The 19503-nt window shown below is 42.6% G+C and overlaps 1 protein-coding gene across 4 annotated transcripts in view; it reads right to left on the bottom strand.

The window, feature by feature from the left end:
* The window catches only part of ESYT2 (extended synaptotagmin 2), a 147889-nt gene extending 128681 nt beyond the window's left edge, over positions 1–19208 (bottom strand). For 2 of the 4 annotated variants that reach the window (XM_090047595.1, XM_090047596.1), the window contains exon 1: positions 18751–19208. In XM_090047595.1, the coding sequence (XP_089903721.1) occupies positions 18751–19077 (327 nt within the window). In that variant the 5' untranslated portion in view covers positions 19078–19208. The remainder of the gene's footprint in view (positions 1–18750) is intronic. The other 2 variants (XM_090047597.1, XM_090047594.1) reach the window with 2 other exon arrangements.
* Between the last annotated feature and the right edge of the window lie 295 nt (positions 19209–19503).

Below are 19503 nucleotides of genomic sequence, written 5' to 3'. Positions count from 1 at the left end.
ATGTCTACTACAAGTCCTGATTGCTTTTCCTCTAGACCAATAAGACTACAACCTGGATGCATGAATGTAAAGTCAGGTATTTAATAAATAGACATAATTCAAACAAAACACTCCACATGCCTTTCATCTGCAGGAAAGATAAAGAGAATAAACATGATGGATGTTAACATGCTGCTTAACAGATTATTAAACATGCTCAAGTTCTATGCTAATGAGTGCAGTATAATAAGCTATATAGAATAAAGCAAATGTGATCATGTTTTCTGTATGTTCAGCTTTTAAGAACACACTTGCCTCTGGCCTTGTTGGTTTGTGACCCTACTCAAACATGTTCTTTGCACTCTACTACAAGAGATTACATGCTACAGCTGTTCAAAGGCATGTCATAATTCTAATTTCCAGAGCAGGTGGAGTTCATACAGATTGACAGCATGAACAGGAAAGAGAAGTTTGAAGTCAACATGGTTTGTTTGTGCCTGGCTTACAACACAGATCAAAGAGCTACAAAACAATATACTGAAGAGTTAAATATTCAGTAAAATATATGAATCACTATCAGCCCTAGTGCTTGTTAACCAAGACCCAAACTACATTATCCAATTTTCCTTTAAACCAGCAATTGATCTTCTTAAAATTTATTTGAATTGAAATGAACAACATCTTAAATGATATAATCTTTACTACACCTGGATGGCATATTTCATTTATCCTACTTGGAGCAGTCATTATGATGCGGCCCTGGTCAGCTGAAGGTACATCTGAAAAAGCTAGGACATGAATTCTCCAATGTGCATCTCCTACATGTTTGCATCTATGGGCATAATATCCATTCTAACCAAGCCTTAGCTAATTTAAGACCCAGGTACCAAAAAATGAAACTTCTGCAATTGAAGGAGACATGTAAAGCTTATTTGATTTCCCCCCCAGCCCAAACAGTCATCATATTAAACATATATACTGCTAACATTTTGGGCATCTTACTCCTCACTGAAGTTTGCCTTTGGCCTTCAGCACTCTTACTTTTTTTCTGTTCTGTTGAACAGTGACATCACAAACAAATCCAAGCTACTCCTAATATTTTCTTTCCCTGCACATACGCAAGTGGGAGCATGAGTAATATATAAGTAAACAGACAGAGAGATGAGAATGTTATTTGTGTGTTTGGCAGTGCAAATAGCAGTGACAGCAGCAGAGGGAAGAGCATAAGTCCATAATTTCTATGAAGAGATAGGAGAATCAATATATTTTTTAAATAAAAAAATGGTGTTGATAAAAATAAACCAGAACTATTTCCTCAAGCAGTGTGAATCTCAAACTGAGAAGTGAACAAAGTTGTAGAAGCTTTGCAGGTCACCTTTAAGCCAGAGGCTTCTTGTGTTACACAGGAGTCAAGTACCAGCAAAGCAACTCTGCTCTGGAATTTACTCCTGCCTTCATTTGCCAAAGCTGAGCAGACACAGAGATTGCTAAATTTGTTTCATCTGTGGCCAGCAGATTGAAAGGTTCATAACTGCCCTACTTTTAAGTAGCATACTGTTGCTCTTGTATTTTATGGTATTTCAATGTGTATTCTGTGGGACTTAATAATAGATTATATATTTTAATTACACTAATGCTGCTACAGCCTAGGGCAAACGCTTGAAAAACAATCTGAAAACAGAGCACAGTGGGCGCGTCTACATGAGACATTTACTGCAGAGTTGACTAATTGTCTCCACATGTGCCCCTATTAGGCTGGAGTAAACTAGTTAATTCTGAAGCAGGATAGTATTTTTATTTACAAGTACTAGCCTGCTGCAAAGTGGTTTTTTTACTCCACAGCAGCACATCTGCAGACACTGCTTTGGCTCGCTGCGGCACAAGGATGCTTCAGTATAAGGGCTGCCTGGCACGTAATCCCAAACTGGAGCACCCTTAGGCACTAGCCTGCCCCTCTGTTGCATGTTGAGCCCGGGGGGCGGGCAGAAAGAGAGCAGCCCTGGGCTGACGGGGGGGGGCAGAAAGAGAGCAGCCCTGGGCTGACAGGCATACCACCAGGGCTGCTCCAACCCAGCTCAATGTGCTGCAGTCCCAGGCACACATTCAAACAATATGCCTGGGAGCAATAAACTCCAGTTTATTGCTTAACATTAACTGCATGTATAGACATGCCCAGTTAGTACCTCCTCTTTAAAGCTTAGGCTTTACTTCAGGTACAAGGTTTTCCAATAAAACTGTGGAAGAACCTGCCCCATATTGTTAATGACTGACCTAGCTGCTCTGTTGTAATTAAATTTATCAAAATTATGAGAAATACCACAATTATTATTAAAATGGCTTCAAAATAGTAAGCCTCACAAAATGTCTCACTTTAGGCAGCAATACCTCCACAGATATCTAGTAACATTTCTTCACTTCATCAGTGCACATGCATTCACATACAAAGAACAAAATCCAAATAGGGTCTTAAGTGTTATAGCATTTTATGTTGCTAAAACTAAATTAGGTACTTGTTCCAACTCTGCAGCAATAACAGGCACAACTCCGTGCTACCAACCCCACTGCTGCAGAGCGGGCAGGAGGCACCTTGCCAGGGTGGCAGGGGGCTTGCACAGCAGCAAGGGGTTTCCTTGCCTGGACCCTCTCTGCCCTGCTACACTGGGTCCTTCCTGCTGGGCTGCAGAGGCCCCAGGGAGAAGGCAACAGGGCAGGGAGCTCAAGCCTACAGAAGCCAACCCACACCTGCCCCTGCCCCGCAGGACTGCACGCAGCAGCAAGGAGCCAGCCCCCCTCCACCCCCCAGATGAACCACCTGTGGCCAGGTCCCACTCCCTGCCTGGGCTGTGCATGACCCCAGGCCCCAAGTCCTATGCACCACCTGGGCTGGGCAGCAGCCCCAGCCCTGCAAATTCCATTGCCTATGGGGGCCTGAATTCCCCCTTCCCCCAGCCCAACTTACTTGTGGGTGCTGCTCCACAGGCTGCCTGGCAGCTGTGTGTGTGTGAGCACGCACATGCACATGGCACCCCCTGCCTGATCACTCTCCTCCTGCTCCCCCCAGCCCCTTGCAGACTGGAACTCTGCCAATCTGCAGAGAGCTGTTTACAAAGAGGGAAATCTGCATTTTCCTGCTTCAAAGGGGAAAAATCAGTGTTTTTCTCCTTTAAAAGGGAAGAATTCATGTTTTTCCATGGGAAGCAGAAAACCCAGATCCTTACTTGTGAAAAATGAAAAGCATTCCTTTGAGAAGGGACAATAACTCAGGTCCCCAATACCCAGGGAACGGGCTCATCACTGTAAGTCTCCTTCCATACTTACTTCCTTGCCCAAGGAGTCTTGAATTCTTTGCTAATCAATGGCACACTTTCCACAAGGAGTCAGGGCTGTTCCCATTCTAACCTTGCATGATAGGACACTATGCTTAGAGGTGGAAGCTGTGGTTTTGAAACTTTCAGGCACAGGCAGGGCACTCCCACTTCCAAAACAAGTGCTCTCACCACTAGGCGATTATGTGAAAGGAAGGCATCATTGCCACCACCTCCAGCCATGTTCCTGAATAAAAAAGTGACTGTGGCTGCCGTGCTTTGTACTGAATTCAGTGCTGTCAAGGTGTACAAAGCAAGGTCTGAACATGCCAACAGGATCAGGCACCTCAAGGAACTGAGGAGACTTGTAAAACCCAAGCACTCAACTGGGAAACTGTGCCAGAATGCTCAGATTCACTAAGGCAGTAGCAGTTCTGGACATGGACTGAAATGGAATTAGAGGTACCTCATTAACTTCACCGACAAAGCTTTAGGCATTAAAGTAGCTAGACAGGGGGTTTATGAAACATGCTCTTGGACTTTGGCACCTAAATTCTACTTGTGTACCACTGTAGGTGGCCTAGTGTTTTTGTGGATGCCACTTTAGTGCCCTAAATATTGGTGAGCTTATGAAATTGTGTTTGTTGAAGAAATTAAACTAGTTCTAGTCAAGTTGCTAACAAAAGACAGACAAAGGAAGTCCTGGCAGTCACATTTTAATCATTTAAATGCATTTAATAAGCTATATATATGTTCCTATTAATCATGCTTGCTGTAGTCTTTTGTAGGCGAACCTTACCATGAAGCTTTCAAATAAAAAAACCCAAAACAAAACAGGCCATTGATTTAAAGCTTTCTCTGGAGAAAGACTCAAGTAACCTGGATTCAATTAACCATAGCTTACCTACATCCATGACCGTCAATTAAATAAATCTTATTTAGCGCCACTGGACCAGCAACAAATGTTCGTCAACCCAACAGTTTAGGATACCAGTCTTCACTGCTAAACAGCCATTTATGTAATCCAGACATTTTGGTAATGCTGAACTGAAATAGTTTTTAGTTAAGTAAACAAAATATTGTTGCCGTTTTCTCCAAAGGGAAATTTCATAAAGCCATGCAAGGGCAACCTTCACACGTAAACTAATATATCAGAACTAAAGTCACTACTAGTTATGTCAGCTGGTCCTGTTACGCAGAGGTCACAGAACTTCTCTGCAACTGAATGTTTATAGGAATGTATGACAGATTTTCTTAACGTACATCAGGTATTTGTTTCAGTGTCCCTGCATATCTATTACGTCCGGCTTACTGAAGTCAGCCTTTAAAACAGAAAAATGCTCCTCTAACTTGTGAAAGTTGTCTATGATCAGTTATTGGCCCCATTTCACTTTTTTCGAACTAAAAGGCAGGAAGTTAAGTAATTAAAGCACTGTTCCAACAATTGTATTTTATTCACTACCTAGAATTCTACTGTGCAACTATTTCCTCCCCTTTTCCCTCCCTCAAAAAAACTCTTCAAAACTACCAAAGAAATTAAAGCTAGTTTCAGATCTTGGATTTGTACTTGGAAACCAGCATTTATATGCTGGAGAAGAGAAAAAACTACATAGTTCTCAGCTGTAACAGAAAAACCAACAGAGTAAGTTGCTAAGAGTAAGTTGCTATGAAGACAGTCACACCAATGGACAAACTAGAAGAATCTTGAGTCCTAGGTTGCCAGTCAAAAGAAATGCCTCTCTCTCCTGCCAACAGAGAAATGCAATTTCTTATTCTCTTCCACAGAACTGCTAAAGCAAGTGAATCAGGAAAAAGTGATTTTCCACCACAGTGATTTTCAAAAGCTCAATTACTGTTATTTGTTATTAAATCAATTACTTAAATGAAACAAATGAAAGAAGCTAGCTGTACGAAGGGGCAAGATGTACATTTTTCTATTATCCTTTTTATGTTTTAATGACGTCATAAAAGAAAGGATACAATTTGGAAACAAACGTCACAGATTACAACCTCACTGATACTGGAATACAACGGCACCGTCAATTGACAAGTTAGAATGTTGGAAAAAAGTTCCCTTTTCCTGTAGCTACCCTATGCTATTTTAGGCTTCATAAATTAGACATAGCATGGCTACATTGCAGTCAAAACAACTAAAAATGGAATCTCAAAAGTTAAAGGCTAAGATGACCAAAGCAGCAGTAGGAAACAGCTCCCTTGACTTTAGTGTGTTATTAGCAAGGTGTAACAATTCTGACTGTGTAATTTAATATTAACACCTTGCAAAGTAGATATCAATTACCCAATCTCAGATAGAAAACAAAAAGGAAGTCAAAATATTTTAAGGTTAGTTTATTCCAATATGTACTTTAAAAAGAAGATAGTCAAGGGCAATCAGAAGCCAAAACAGACTCTTTATTGCATGCTGTTTTGGCAAGTCTTACTAATCACTACCCAAGAGTTCACACTATACACAGATCCATTAGTTAGGAAATACATCATGACTTCCTGGTTGTCTCTTGGTAACAATTAAGTGAGGGGGTCTCTCTTTTTAGCTATAGTATTTTGAGGAAAAATAGTAATTAGTACATGACATTTTAAATATCATGTATGTATGTAAATACACTGAAATAAGACTATTGAAGCAAAATTCCTTTAACATAACATACAAGAACACTTAATAACTTGGTTCAACACTGAACAAGACACAGCAATATACATCTGAACAAAAAAGGATTGTCCTTAACTGAATTTGTGATAGTTCAAAAAGCAGATACATACAAGAATGTCCGAATTAACGAAAAGGAATGTTTACACTTCAACCTTTTGCATACATTAACTTTGACTATGTATTACAGAATTTCATCCTGCTTATAGCCTAAGGTATGACTCACCATATCCTTTCCACCACCCTTCGCTGTGAGGCTGCCATTTGAGGAAGCTTCCACAGTCAGAGTAAGCTCATTTGACTACAAATATGCAATAATAAATAATGGACTGGTAACAGTCTCCCTTCGGTGTAACATGACTAAAATGCTTGAGTTTGTGTCTTTTATCCCTCTACTTTCAGCTTTTGACCACTACTGACCAAAGGGGTTAGCTCTAAGGATTGGTAGGTTTTATTAAAGAAAGGCAATCAGAAAAGCAAAGAGAGATGTATATGTTAGCAGTCTCAGCATAAGATAAACAGATTCAGCATAACTTGAAACAGCATAATAACAGATCAGAATATAAGATAAGTCTCCTCTGATGGTAGCTGCTCAGTGGGCCTCAGACTTTTCCATCCTGGACTTCAACTTTCTCTAGAAACTAATTTCAAAACAAAAAACTGGTCTACTTCTCTAGACATTTAATTATTAATGATAAATGTTTAATTATTCATATACAGTACAATTATTCTCACTTGAGATATGTCTTGAGACAAGTTTCTTCATACCTCAGCGTTTCTTTGGGTTGTTTTTAAACCTGGAAGTATGATGAAACTGCATCTTGACAGAAATTATCCAAAAGCTTTTTTTTTTTTTTTAAAAAAAAAAAAGACCACATTTTTTGGTCAAAGAAAAAAATACAATATATTGAACACATCAAGCAGTCAATGAACAGGCTTGAAGTTTTACAAAAATCAAAATTAATCCAAAGAGATTTCAGTAGAGACCGTCATATGAACTGACTGGCCAAAGGAATGTACCAAAAAATTCTGAAAATATTATGGAGAAATCCTTCCTAGATGATTAAGCAATATTAAAATATAGGTATAGGCTAGGCATATATCTGTCAGAAAAAAATTAATAACATTTTTCCCCAGCTGGAAAGGGGTGCCTTTGACCTAGTGGAGATTTAAGCCACATTGCTATATGATAAGGACAGCCCAATGACAGTGTAATGCTCATCACATGATAGTTGTTTTCAGCTAAACTAAAAGTACAGTCTCTCATTTTGACAAACTTCATGGTACATAATTCTAGACTGCTTCAGATAACTGAGAACCTCTAACCCAATTTTCAAATCTTCAGCTGTGGATGAGAATTTCATAGTTATATCAGAGTACAGTGGAAAAACTGAATGCACTGACTCACTGCTGGAGAATGCTATTCTTCCAAAGGTTATTTACGTAACAGGAGTTCCACTGGATAAATTACGTTTGAATGGTTTGCTGTACAAAATTGTAATACTACATTTTTAGCCAACAGGCATTTTGAAAACTTAAAAAAAAATCAGTTTGTTTCAGTGCCTCCCACATCTGATATTTCTAAGAGAACCAACTTTCTTCTACTCATCATCTCATCACTACTGTACTTCAATATCTACGCAAATATTAGATGCAATACATATGAAAGTTGCAATCTTTTATAAGCCAAAAGCAAAATTTGAAGATTGCTTGTAAACAGCTTAATTTTAACCATTTTGCAACCAAGCTGGGTAATGGGTCAGTTGAAATACAGTACAATAAACCAAATGAGCATACTTGACAGCATACAACTAAATATTAACAGGACTGAAAGCCATTGCTTTCTCTCCACCACCCACAGACTGACATTTCAGTGGTGCTGTTTTCCATTCAATCCAAACAGAACATCCTCAGCAGTAGGGAATTATCATGCATGAATTATATTTTTCTCAAATATTATAGGCAAAACTGACAGAAAAAGCTGATACTCCCCAAATATAAGGCCCTGTTTTTAGTCACTTATAAAACTTTGCCAATTTTTTACCATCTGAGTTAAACATTTTGCAAATTGGGTATCCAGCTCAGGCTGAGTTAAAAGAGACAAAATGATTCAAGCATTTCTTAAAACAAAGCTATGGAAAAACTGTTGCTTTTACATTTTAAAAAGATAGTGTCCTTCTCTTTGAAAATTTTCACTGCTTGCTACCTTGATGCAAGGCCTTGAAACTGGAAGGGAGTGGAGGGGAAATAAGACTTTGTTTTAAAAAGATGTGCCTTCTTGCTGAACTGGTAAACATTCACATAAATTATGGCCAAGGATGCAGGTGTAAGGAGGACAGTTTGTACACATTCTGTAAAGACTTCTTTAAAAAATGTTAACTGCTAAATTATAGCATCTGCACCAAGCAGATGGGTTAGGAAGCATGTTGAGGAGAAAGAGAGAGACAAGTGGTCAATGAAGGGGAAGAAACAGGTTGGAAGGATGAGGCAACAGGGATCAATTTTAAGGAAAGATGAAGTAGAGATGACCAGAACAACATACATGCTGAACACATTTCCCTCTTCTCACCATTCTTCTTCTATTATTAATTTTATAAAACTTATAGGCAAAAACATGGACCATCCTCCCCTAGTGCTGGTGGATGGAGGATGACAATCTACTACTGCTACTAGTTAGCTCAAGTGACTGGTCTGTGTGTGGTAGTCTAAGGATTCCAAATCCACTGGTGACCTATATAAGTATTTAGATAGTGCCACAAGGACCCCATTCTCTCAAAGTTGAGTTTAATTTCTTTTAATCAGCATGCCACAAAAAAACTGTAAAAATAAAATAATTAAATACTGCATAACCAAGAATAGTCACAAGTAGCAACTACACTAACATGGCTATCATGCTTCCAATAACTAAGCTAGCTTAAGTACCTCTTCACAGCAGTGCAATGCCTTACTTTCTTCAGATCAACTGAAAGCCACCAACATAGGCTTACAATGGATGCACAACTTCTTACCATGAGTTCTCATTAATATTCAAGATGCCAATATTAACACAAAATCAGCTCTATTTAATAAGCACAAAGAAAAGAGCATATTCAAATGCCAGATAAACATAGCTGATAGAGGTTCTTTCCTCCCACCCATCTCTTTCAAAAGATGAAGCAAAATACTTCTTCCAGACATGGAAATGCCCACAAATGGCATATTTGGAGCTTTCCTCCTTTGTGAAGAAATGTGATTAATTAAGCCTGTGAACCCATGCAAAAGGCGTGAGCCTGTCATTACTGTCTATGCTAGCACCTCCTCTTCCTAGAGTCCTATCAAGTAAAACACTTGCACAGTTTAGAAATCCACTACCCCAAAACTGGGGCTGCCTACAGATGTGCTCCAGACTTGATTAATCTCTGCTTTCTAACTAGCCTGTAATTCTACATGCTTTAGCATAGTTTAAAATATATGTATACCAAAACATTCTTAAAGTCCCTTATCACCATATGTAGACACTACTGATTTGCTGAATTGTTCCACGTGAACAGAGATGATTTTATTTATAGTAATTAAATATCACTTTCACAATCTCATACATCAACCACAGTAACAAGGTTTCGGACACTGCAAGAAATGTTTAAAGCTGTTTTAATTTAAAATGGAATTGCATAGTTTTAACGGTGTATAACTGCACTTCCATATGAAATCATGTTGTGATGTTTACCATTGATTATTTGCGGACATGGCAGTTTGCAACCGTGACTGACAACCTCTTACCTTTCACAGAGGCAGGCCCCTGACAGCTGTTCATTTCAAGATGTGATGGGATCTAGTCCACAATCCCAACAATCACACCTGCCAACATGACATATATATGGAAGGACAAATGATTTTGAATTAAATCACCAAAAGCATCCGGGAATGTCTCCCTGCTAAAAAAGAGGCTTACACCCAATGGAAAGAAGGGGTCATCACCAGGGAGGACTATTCTGTAGTTGCTCGGGGATGTAGGGGGGTAGTTAGGAAGGCCAAGGCAGAGATGGAACTGGGACTAGCTTCCCAGATTAAGGACAATAAGAAGTCCTTTTTTAAATACATAGGGGGTAAAAAGAAGGTCCCAGGTAATGTGGGGCCCTTGCAGGATGCGATGGGAAACTTGGTCGTCACACCAGACGGCAAAGCTAACATGTTCAATGATTTCTTCGCCTCCATCTTCCTAAGTAGGGACCAGAACAGCCACCTCCCTGCTGGGCCCCCATTGGGCCCCGGGGGAGGCATACCTGGACCACGGGTTAGTGAGGATTTAGTTAGGGAGCTTCTGGAGGGGTTGGACGTATTCAAGTCAGCTGGCCCGGATGATCTCCACCCTAGAGTTCTAAAGGAACTGGCCGAGGTCATTGCAAGTCCCCTGGCACAGCTTTATGAGCACTCGTGGTGCTCTGGTAAGGTACCGGAGGACTGGAAAAGGGCCAGCGTGGTCCCCATCTTCAAAAAAGGCAGGAAGGAGGACCCGGGAAACTATAGGCCAGTTAGTCTTACCTCGATCCTAGGCAAGCTGTTCGAGAAAATTATGCTGGCACACATCCACGAGGGGCCAGCAGGGGCATGCTTAGGGGCAACCAACACGGGTTCATCAGTGGCAGGTCCTGTCAGACCACCCTGGTGGCCTTTACGATCAGATCACCAGATCATTAGATGCAGGGGTAGCAGCGGATATAGTCTTCCTGGACTTCCGGAAGGCTTTCGACACTGTCTCTCACCCAGTTCTCATTAAGAAACTGGGGGGCTGTGGTGTAGACACCCACACAGTCAAATGGGTCACCAACTGGCTGGAGGGCCACACCCAGAGGGTGGTAGTAGATGGGTCCTTCTCAACCTGGAAGGACGTGGGCAGTGGGGTTCTGCATCTTCAAGATCTTCAACATCTTCATCAGTGATTTTAGACGAGGGGGTAAAAAGCACCCTGTTCACATTTGCTGATGACACTAAGATGTGGGGGGACGTGGGCACACTGGAAGGATGCAACAGGCTACAATCAGACCTGGACAGGTTACAAGGGTGAGTGGACGAGAATAGGATGAGTTTCAACACAGACAAGTGCAAGGTGATGCACCTGGGGAGGAACAACCGGCACCATACCTACAGGTTAGGGAACTCCCCTCTTGTCAGCACGGAGGTGGAAAAGGATCTGGGGGCATCATTGACTCCAAGATGAACATGGGCCAGCAATGTGGGGAGGCAGTTAGGAAGGCCAACCGCACCCTGTCATGCATCCACAGATGCATCTCAAGCAGGTCCAAAGAGGTGATCCTCCCCCTCTATGCGGCACTGGTCAGGCCGCAGTTGGGAGTACTGCATCCAGTTCTGGGCACCACACTTCAAGAGGGATGTCGACAGCATGGAGAGGGTCCAGAGAAGGCCACTCGTATGATCAGGGGACAACAGGGCAGGCCCTATGAGGAGAGGCTACGGGACCTGAACCTGTTCAGCCTCCAGAAGAGAAGGCTGAGGGGGGGATCTAGTGGCCTATAAACTAGTCAGGGGGGATCAGCAGGCATTGGGGGAGTCACTGTTCCCCCGAGCACCGCCAGGAGTGACCAGGAATAACGGTCACAAGCTGGCAGAGGGTAGGTTTAGGTTAGATATCAGGAGGTGCTACTTCACGGTCAGGGCAGCTAGGGTCTGGAATCAACTTCCAAGAGAAGTGGTGCAAGCTTCTACCCTGGGGGTGTTTAAGAGGAGGTTAGATGAACATCTTGCTGGGGTCGTTTGACCCCAGTATTCTTTCCTGCCATGGCAGGGGGTCGGACTAGATGATCTGCTCAGGTCCCTTCCGACCCTAGAAACTACGAAACTATGAAATCTGGATAATGCCATAGTTGTTGCTGGAGGGGCAGCCCGGGATTATGAGCCCAGACAACCCTTGCACCAGCAAGATGAAACCAGGGTGCCTACAATCAGCTGATTGTAAACTGGGCCAAACCAGTCCCCAGCCCAAGCTGACAATCAGTTGATTGTCAAAATCCCAGCTAGGGGGGCACAGGTCCCAATGTAGCGGGGTATCAGCTGCTGCAACCCAATGTGGTGCACTGGCAATGAGAAAGAACCTGTGTGCCGCTTAACTAGACAGTACACAGGATTTTTATTCATACCTGAATGCCTTTGCAGCCCAATCCCCCACCCCTCTGTGCCAGGACCTGTAAAACCACATGTGCCATCCAGCTGGGTGGCACACAGGGTTTTGACAGGTCCCAGCCCTCAGATGGCTATGCATTCAATTTAAGGCATGCTACAAATGAGTCGCTCGCTGTATTATCATGCCTTAAACTGACTTGCACATGTGGCTGGGTTACTATCTAAGTAAGGCATGATGAACCTGCTAATTGCATCTGAAACTGTTTGTAAACTTACTGTGAGACTTATCCATAGTCCAACAAAAATGCCTAAGAATGAGATTATTTTATCCACATCACTGTCCACTGGCTCTCTTCAATTAATGGGTGCTCTAAAAATCTAATGCCCTAAAATCAGTAACCTTTGTTTCTCTCTTTAATGACCTACACTGAAACCGAATTATAATGTTATTGGAGCTACAACTGATAAGACATGGTTTGGCTTTATCTCCCTTTTTAAAATGAATACAAACATGGAGTTAGCAAAGGAGTCAGATCTACCAAAAGAAAGCAAGTGAACGCTATTAATTTTCTATACTCCCCTGAGTTGGTATTCTGTTCTTAATACATTTAGGAAATATGAAGTGGAGTTAAACTGGCTGCCTAGCATAGAAGTTCACGCAGTTACCTGCATCTAAATCAGTTTGTCTGCAACACTAAGCATTAAGTAGCCATAAATAGAAGTAATTTTTCCTACATATCACTACTTGGATAAGTTCAGTTTAGCATGTACAACTAACACTTAAGAGATATGACCAGAGTAATTAACCATGATTTCTACTACTCAACCTTCTACTTTGAGTATTAACATTGAGAATAAATAGTCTCCAAGAAACTTTTACAGCAAAGATAAGAGCAACATTATTTGAACATGCAGAGCCATCCACTTTTTATGACTGAGTATAGAAAAATGTAACTGAGGTCTGCTTATACACTAACAAGTAACTTCTCTGTTTGAACTGTTTATCAGATATGCTGAATTTATAAGCAGAAAAGTACAGTAGTTTGCTTTGAGATATTAGCTGTGAATAATGAACCCGACATCTGCAATAGACAAATCGTTTTTGTTTTGTGCTTCAGAACTGGCCAAAGAGAGAACTAGATCCTGCAAGTCTATTTTAGACCGCTTTCATCTGGGGTACCTCAAATCTTCGACTTCTGTACTTGGTAGATGTAACCAACAGCAGAAGTTCATTCTGTAATTCAATGTTACAGTTTTTCTTCTTCAAAAGACACCCTGAACTAGTCATACTGGTGGCAGGCAAAGAGCCTTTCGTAAGCATATCATCTTCACTGTCAAGGCACAATAACCCTCGCTCTTATCAAATAGTTCATAGCTACCTTATTATAACATGCAAAAACTAAATTATCTGCACACATCAAGTACACTTGATTTTTCAAGTAGACAAACCTCAGTCTAGTTCAGGCCTCTCTTAGGAGGGTCTGTATCAATAAATACTTAAGAATAAATGCTAAGGTACATACTCACTGGAGTAAGAACAGATTTTCCTTACGCAGCACCATTTTAACAATGCTTTCTTGACTACAGATTTAATACTTTTTAAATGATAGCTACACCTCAATCATTTAATTTAGAAACAACTAATACACGCTGATAATGATTAGTTTCCTTTCCCTCTAATTGTAGTGCTGGCATAAACTAATAGTATTGCACAACAGTAGCACAGTCTCAGTAAATTCATCACTTAGGGCTTGTTCATGCAAGAGGCATTATTTTTTAATTGATTTAGTTAAAAGTATGGAAACACCCTGTGTAAATACCTATTCATGCTTTAGTCCAGTTTTATTTACCTTTACGTAGATTAGGAAGTAATTTAAGGTAAAATACAATAAACCATTTTTAAATTGAACATCAGAATGTTTACATGGATTTGCATCTGCCTAAACCTCAAGTTAAACTGGAAACTCTTACATACCCAAGGCCTTAAGCCAGTGGATCTCAACCATCTTAGATCTTCAAGGCACCCCTCAGAAAATCCCAGCTCTCTGTTTTCGCTTTTTTTTTTTTTACTACAGAAAAATAGAGCAATTCTTCTGTTGCCAAAAACTTGGGAAAGCCATTCCTTCATGAAAACCTGGGATTCATCCTGTGAATCATGTCTGCACAATTAACAGTACTAACATTTCAAGGGTGGAATACCCCTGAAAGGATCTCAAGGCACCCCTGACTGCCACAACACCCTAGTTGAAAATCACTACCTCAGGCTGTGACACAGTTCACAACTTGGCCGTTAGACTTTCCACAAGGGGTCTAGAACACATATACAGGTTTCCCAAGCTTTATGCTGTACATACATTGCTGGAAAATGGCACATAACTCAAATTCACATAATGGGAACCCACTTAACAATGCAACAAATAGGGATACGTCCAAGACCTCAACTGTACTGACCCCCAGACCCGTTTCTACCACTTTTACAAGACAATTTTGGTACTCGCCAACAGCAGACAATACACACAAGCACAGGGCACAATCATAATGCGGATGGCAACTACAGAAACACGTCGCAGACAATGAGCAAGGAGCACAGATCCACAAATGAGACTATATTTTGGTGCACTACACAAAGTAGCTGACTGCCAGCTTCCATCACACCGATCGCATAAGAGTGAATTTACCTTGCATATAACAAATTTTTGGTTAAAAAAAGAAAGGGGCGGGGGGTCATTGCATAAAAGCGAATTTGCACATACAGAACTCACATAAAGCAAGGGAAACCTGTATTTCAGAATCACTTGCAATGGATCAGCTAGAGATACCTAGAAAGTATTTGTGCCAATGTGTCAACTGGTTAATAAGGCTAATATTTCTTCTTAATTTGCTTTTCTGCTGATTGCTACCTGGATACACATAGATGCAATACCGCCTCTCCCTGACAAAAATTACAATTAATCAGGGAAATCCAATCTGTTCAGAAAGGATTACTATATATGATGTGCTGCAGAAAACATCAGGCAACCTTTCACTTATTCAAAAAATTAGTTCAACAAAAACATGCACAGCATTTTTTCCTAAGCAAGTCACCTTTGAAACAAACACATTTTAGTGAGGGTGTTTGTTTTCATTTTTCCATGCCAAAAACAAAGAAGTTAATTCTTTGAGTATAAAATCCCATTAACTTCTCTGAAAAGCAGATAGGTCTTTAAGAACGGTGGGAAGGAGAATTTCACCCTCCCTCCCTTCCTCCCCCGCCATGAATGAATCCTTAAGCTCTTCCTCTGATTTGTACCAATGACTGTAGAGCAGGGGAGTCAAACTCACCCCATGCCTTGGGCTGGATCCAGACCAGAGGACTCCACAGACTAGATCTGGCAAAAGGGCTTAGGGTGGCTGCAGCAGGGTTGGCAACAGCTGATGTGGCCCAGGGCATGGGACAGCTGCAGGAGATCCAGCCCAGGGCCTGGGGCACAGGGTACCGGCAGCATGTCAAGCAGCCACTTGCCACAGCAGTGGTGATGGCCTAATAGGTTGCAAAGTGAGCTGGGCTGTCACCACAGACCTTACTTCTTGACATAAGAGCAAATTCAGTGGGAGGCTACATGTCCTACCTATGCTCTCAACATCTTTAACCCACTAGTGGCCCAGCAGACAGGATCCAACCCACAAGCCATAAGTTTGACACCCCTGCTGTAGAACCTTTCAAATTGCTGAGAAGAGCTGAACTGATTTTAAGGGCATTTTCATCTTCTATCTTTGTTTTACAAGCAACAGAACTAACCAACTTGAAACCAGGACTGGGATCCCATCAATTCCATGGAATGAATACCACCTTCGCAACAGAACCAATGTTTTACCTCTATTTCAGTATATTCATGACAGTGGTGGATTCTACTCTTCTTAGGAGAACAAACTTTTACTCTCCACCCCGAGTCCAACTTTCAGTAATACTGAGACATTAAAGATCAATTAGGAACAAGGGGAGGAGGGGAATACTATCTTAATGCATCTGAACCTCCAGGGGAAGAAAAAAAGAACACCTCATAACAAATCTGAGGGTCAGGATTAATTTGTTGGATAATTCAACACCTGCTATCATTCAATTAGTGTCATGTGTTAAAGTATTTCATCTGCTTGACTACATAGTTACAAAGAAACTAATGATCTAATCCAGAAGTGGTTACAGGTAATTCAATCAGCATTCTGCACATATACTCTCAATCAAGTTCTGTTAATATGAACTACTTCCTTAAACTGAAATACAGAGGATGAGGGAATCAAGTAACAGCAGTACTCTAGACTGACTCTAAAATCAAAATCTTATAAGCAGCACAGTGCACAAAAACTTATTTGCTAAACAAAAAATGGGGGGGAAGGGAAGAAAAAGAATCAAATACACGCTTAAGATGCAAACTATTTTAACAAGAAAAAAAATTGTATGCTTACTTAGTTTTCACCATCTTATTTCATGTCCTATATCTATGGTAATCAGATGCCAGAAAAATATCCTTTCTAGTTATTTCAGTAACCTGTAGTGCAGTGAACTTCAATTTGAGATTCTGAATGAGAAGGCAGAATTCCTTAGGAGATACTGGACCTCTATGTCATCTTGAAATAGGAGATGCAAGGCACAGCCCTGAAGGGTTCAGGTACTTAATGTGGAGGGTGAGGAAAAAAAGGAATAGACTTTAGTACTACAGACAGAAGCAGGAAGTGGAAAAAGAAAGTCTCCAATAAAGTTAGTTTTTGTTGACTATGACAGCAAATGCTTCTGAACCTTTAATGAACAACTCTGATTTGAACAAGTGGAGCCTTCAGCTCTCAGCAGGTCTTCTATATTCACAGATGCAACTTAGCAGGGAGGTGCATTTATCTGAGAGCCTGATCCTTCAAACTGGAATATAATGCACTGAAAGGAAAAAGATAAAGACTCTTCCTCTTAAAGTCATCTAGTTAGTCTGAATGTGAAGAACAAAAAGACATTTACTAATAAATATTAAAAAGTACTCCTTGGAAAAAAAATAACAGCTTTAGGAAAAAAATGCTGCACATGAAAAAGTTGCTTTCACTGCACTGTACAATGTGTAATAAATAGTTTCACATGTAGTTGTGGAGAAGGAATGGGAGCATACCATATAAAAGTAACAACTTAAATTATTTATGGCAAAACTACTTGAAAACAAAAAGGTGTTAGTTTACTGGTCACATGAATGCTCTTGAATCGGACACCATGTACTGCATTACTGAAAAACTTTTCTTCGTTCTATGTAAATCACTACAGAAGACCAGTCCTAAATAAGCTACTGATTTGTGATCAGGATCAAATTCCACTTCAGGCTGAAAATTCGTGTTTGGGAGAGATTTTTGCATTAAGCCTTCTAATTTATTTTCCTAGTGCGTTGCTTACAGTTGTATCTGAATGCCTGCTATCCACTTACGTTCATTCATCTCTGTAACACCCAAGAACGTTTAATTACAAACCTCTAATGGCTAGACTTTAAGTAGGCAGGATAACAAAGCCAAGATATCCATTTCCAAAGTGTTAGGCCTTCAGTTGACTCCACACATGGAAATAATTGCCATTCTGTCTAATGCCTACAACAAGAAGTGGCATGATGCAGACACAGGCATAGCAGTAACCTATCCATAGTTACTATGTGCATCTTTCTAGGCTAAATTTAAATAGCAAGGTAAATCATGAAGTTGCATTAGCCATGCTATACTTAAAGCTGATGCAAGAAATACTCTGAAGTAACACACATTGTTATTTAAAGAAACCTGATTCTTTGAGTACTTCAGCTTGTGTTCAATGAACACATTTTATTCACGTAAAATACTATATTCCCGCATCGTGATCATATCAGCCCAGGTAAAAAAAAAAAAAAAAAGGAGGGGTTAAATAACCTGACCATTTGACCATGCCCCCATCTAATCATCATCTAGAATGTCTAGAAATGTTGGGGCAAATCATGATGAGAGATACTGAGATTTATATATTTTGAACACTTCTTGGTCTCATAACCCTTCCTAAACATCACTTCTCGCAGCATGCTTAATGAGCAAAACAGATCTTGCACTAGTTTCGGAGAAATCAGATGTCATTTGATGTTCTTAAGGATGTGAAGATGTGAAAATACAACTGCTCTCAAAACAGCAGCTTCGTGTACTCCCTGCAAAGCTTGCTGTGCCAGAGGTGGGGTAGGAAGCTCAGCTGCAGGAAGAATCCCAGGTGGTCAAGGGGGCTGGAAAGACTTCCAGACACAAGCAGAGCAGTCCAAGAGGGCAGAAACCAGCTCCGCTAGGGGGAGAGGGGAAATCCATGCCAGACTGAAGTCTACCAGGCCTCGAGTCCAAGCGAGCCCTTTGGGAATCCCGTCCAAGACGCTGCAAAAGCGTGAGGCATGACTAGAAGAAAACCTTAAGTCAACCTAAAGTTGTGGGTGAGTCACTTATCCCCGCCACAGCCTGCTGCTCTCCGAAGCACGCCAGCGGGGTGGTGAACGGCCCTGCCCCGACAGACACTTTGGGAAGCGCCTCGGTGGAGCCGCCCAAAGGCTTCGTAGAGCACCTGCCCCAACACCAGCCCCTCAGGGGCCACAGCCCTGGGCCCTCGCAAGGCCACGCTGGGGCTGAGCCGGCCCTGCCCACGGCGGCCCGCTCCCTCCCTCCCCCGGCGCTGCCACTCACCCAGGCGGGCAGCTCGGCCGAGGAGACTGCAACCCGCACGGCGCGCTCCTCGTCCTGCAGGAAGGCGAGCGCCCGGCCCAGGCGCCCCGCCTTGGCGCCGCGGTGCCGGCGGGCCCAGAAGAGCGCGGCCAGGGCCACGAGTACCCAGCTGAAGCTCAGCCCCAGGTAGCCCAGCACGTAGACGGGCAGCACCAGCGCGAAGCTCCGCGCCAGCTCCCAGCCCAGCCCCGCCACGTCCACGCTCAGCAGCGGCGGAGGCTCCGCTGCCTGCCCAGCCGCGTCGCCGCCCGCCTGCTCGGCCTCGGCCCCGGCCCCGCTCATGCTCATGCTGCCGCTGCCGCTGCCGCTACCGCTACCGCTGCGGCTCCTGCTCCCCGGGCTGGAGCGCGGGCGGCGGCTGCGGGCGGGATCGGGCGGCGGCGCCTCCTCGCATCCTGCGCTCGCACCAACCGCCGCCCGCTTCCGGGCCCGGCCTGGCCCGCTCGCCCGCTGGCGGGGAGGAGCCACACGGCACCCGCCTCGCCCGGCCCGGCTGTGTGCTGACAGGTGACAGCGGGAGCCCTGCCTAGGCCAGGGTCAGGGTCAGGGTCAGGTCCTGCGCCCACGGGGCACCCCCGACACCGGCCCTGCGGGCAGCAGCGGGGGCTGTGACGGGCCCGTCTGGAGGGTGCCAGGCTTTAGTCCGCCGCCGGCTCACGAGGCTGAGCTGCTCCCTGCGCCTTTTCGTTGACGCGCAGCGGGGGCCCTCCCTGG

This window comes from Crocodylus siamensis, chromosome 5, assembly GCF_052110815.1.
Source record: "Crocodylus siamensis isolate JL-2025a chromosome 5, ASM5211081v1, whole genome shotgun sequence".
Lineage (NCBI taxonomy): Eukaryota > Metazoa > Chordata > Crocodylia > Crocodylidae > Crocodylus > Crocodylus siamensis.
Note: the sequence above shows the minus strand (reverse complement) of the source record. Positions and strands in the feature narration are given on the sequence as shown.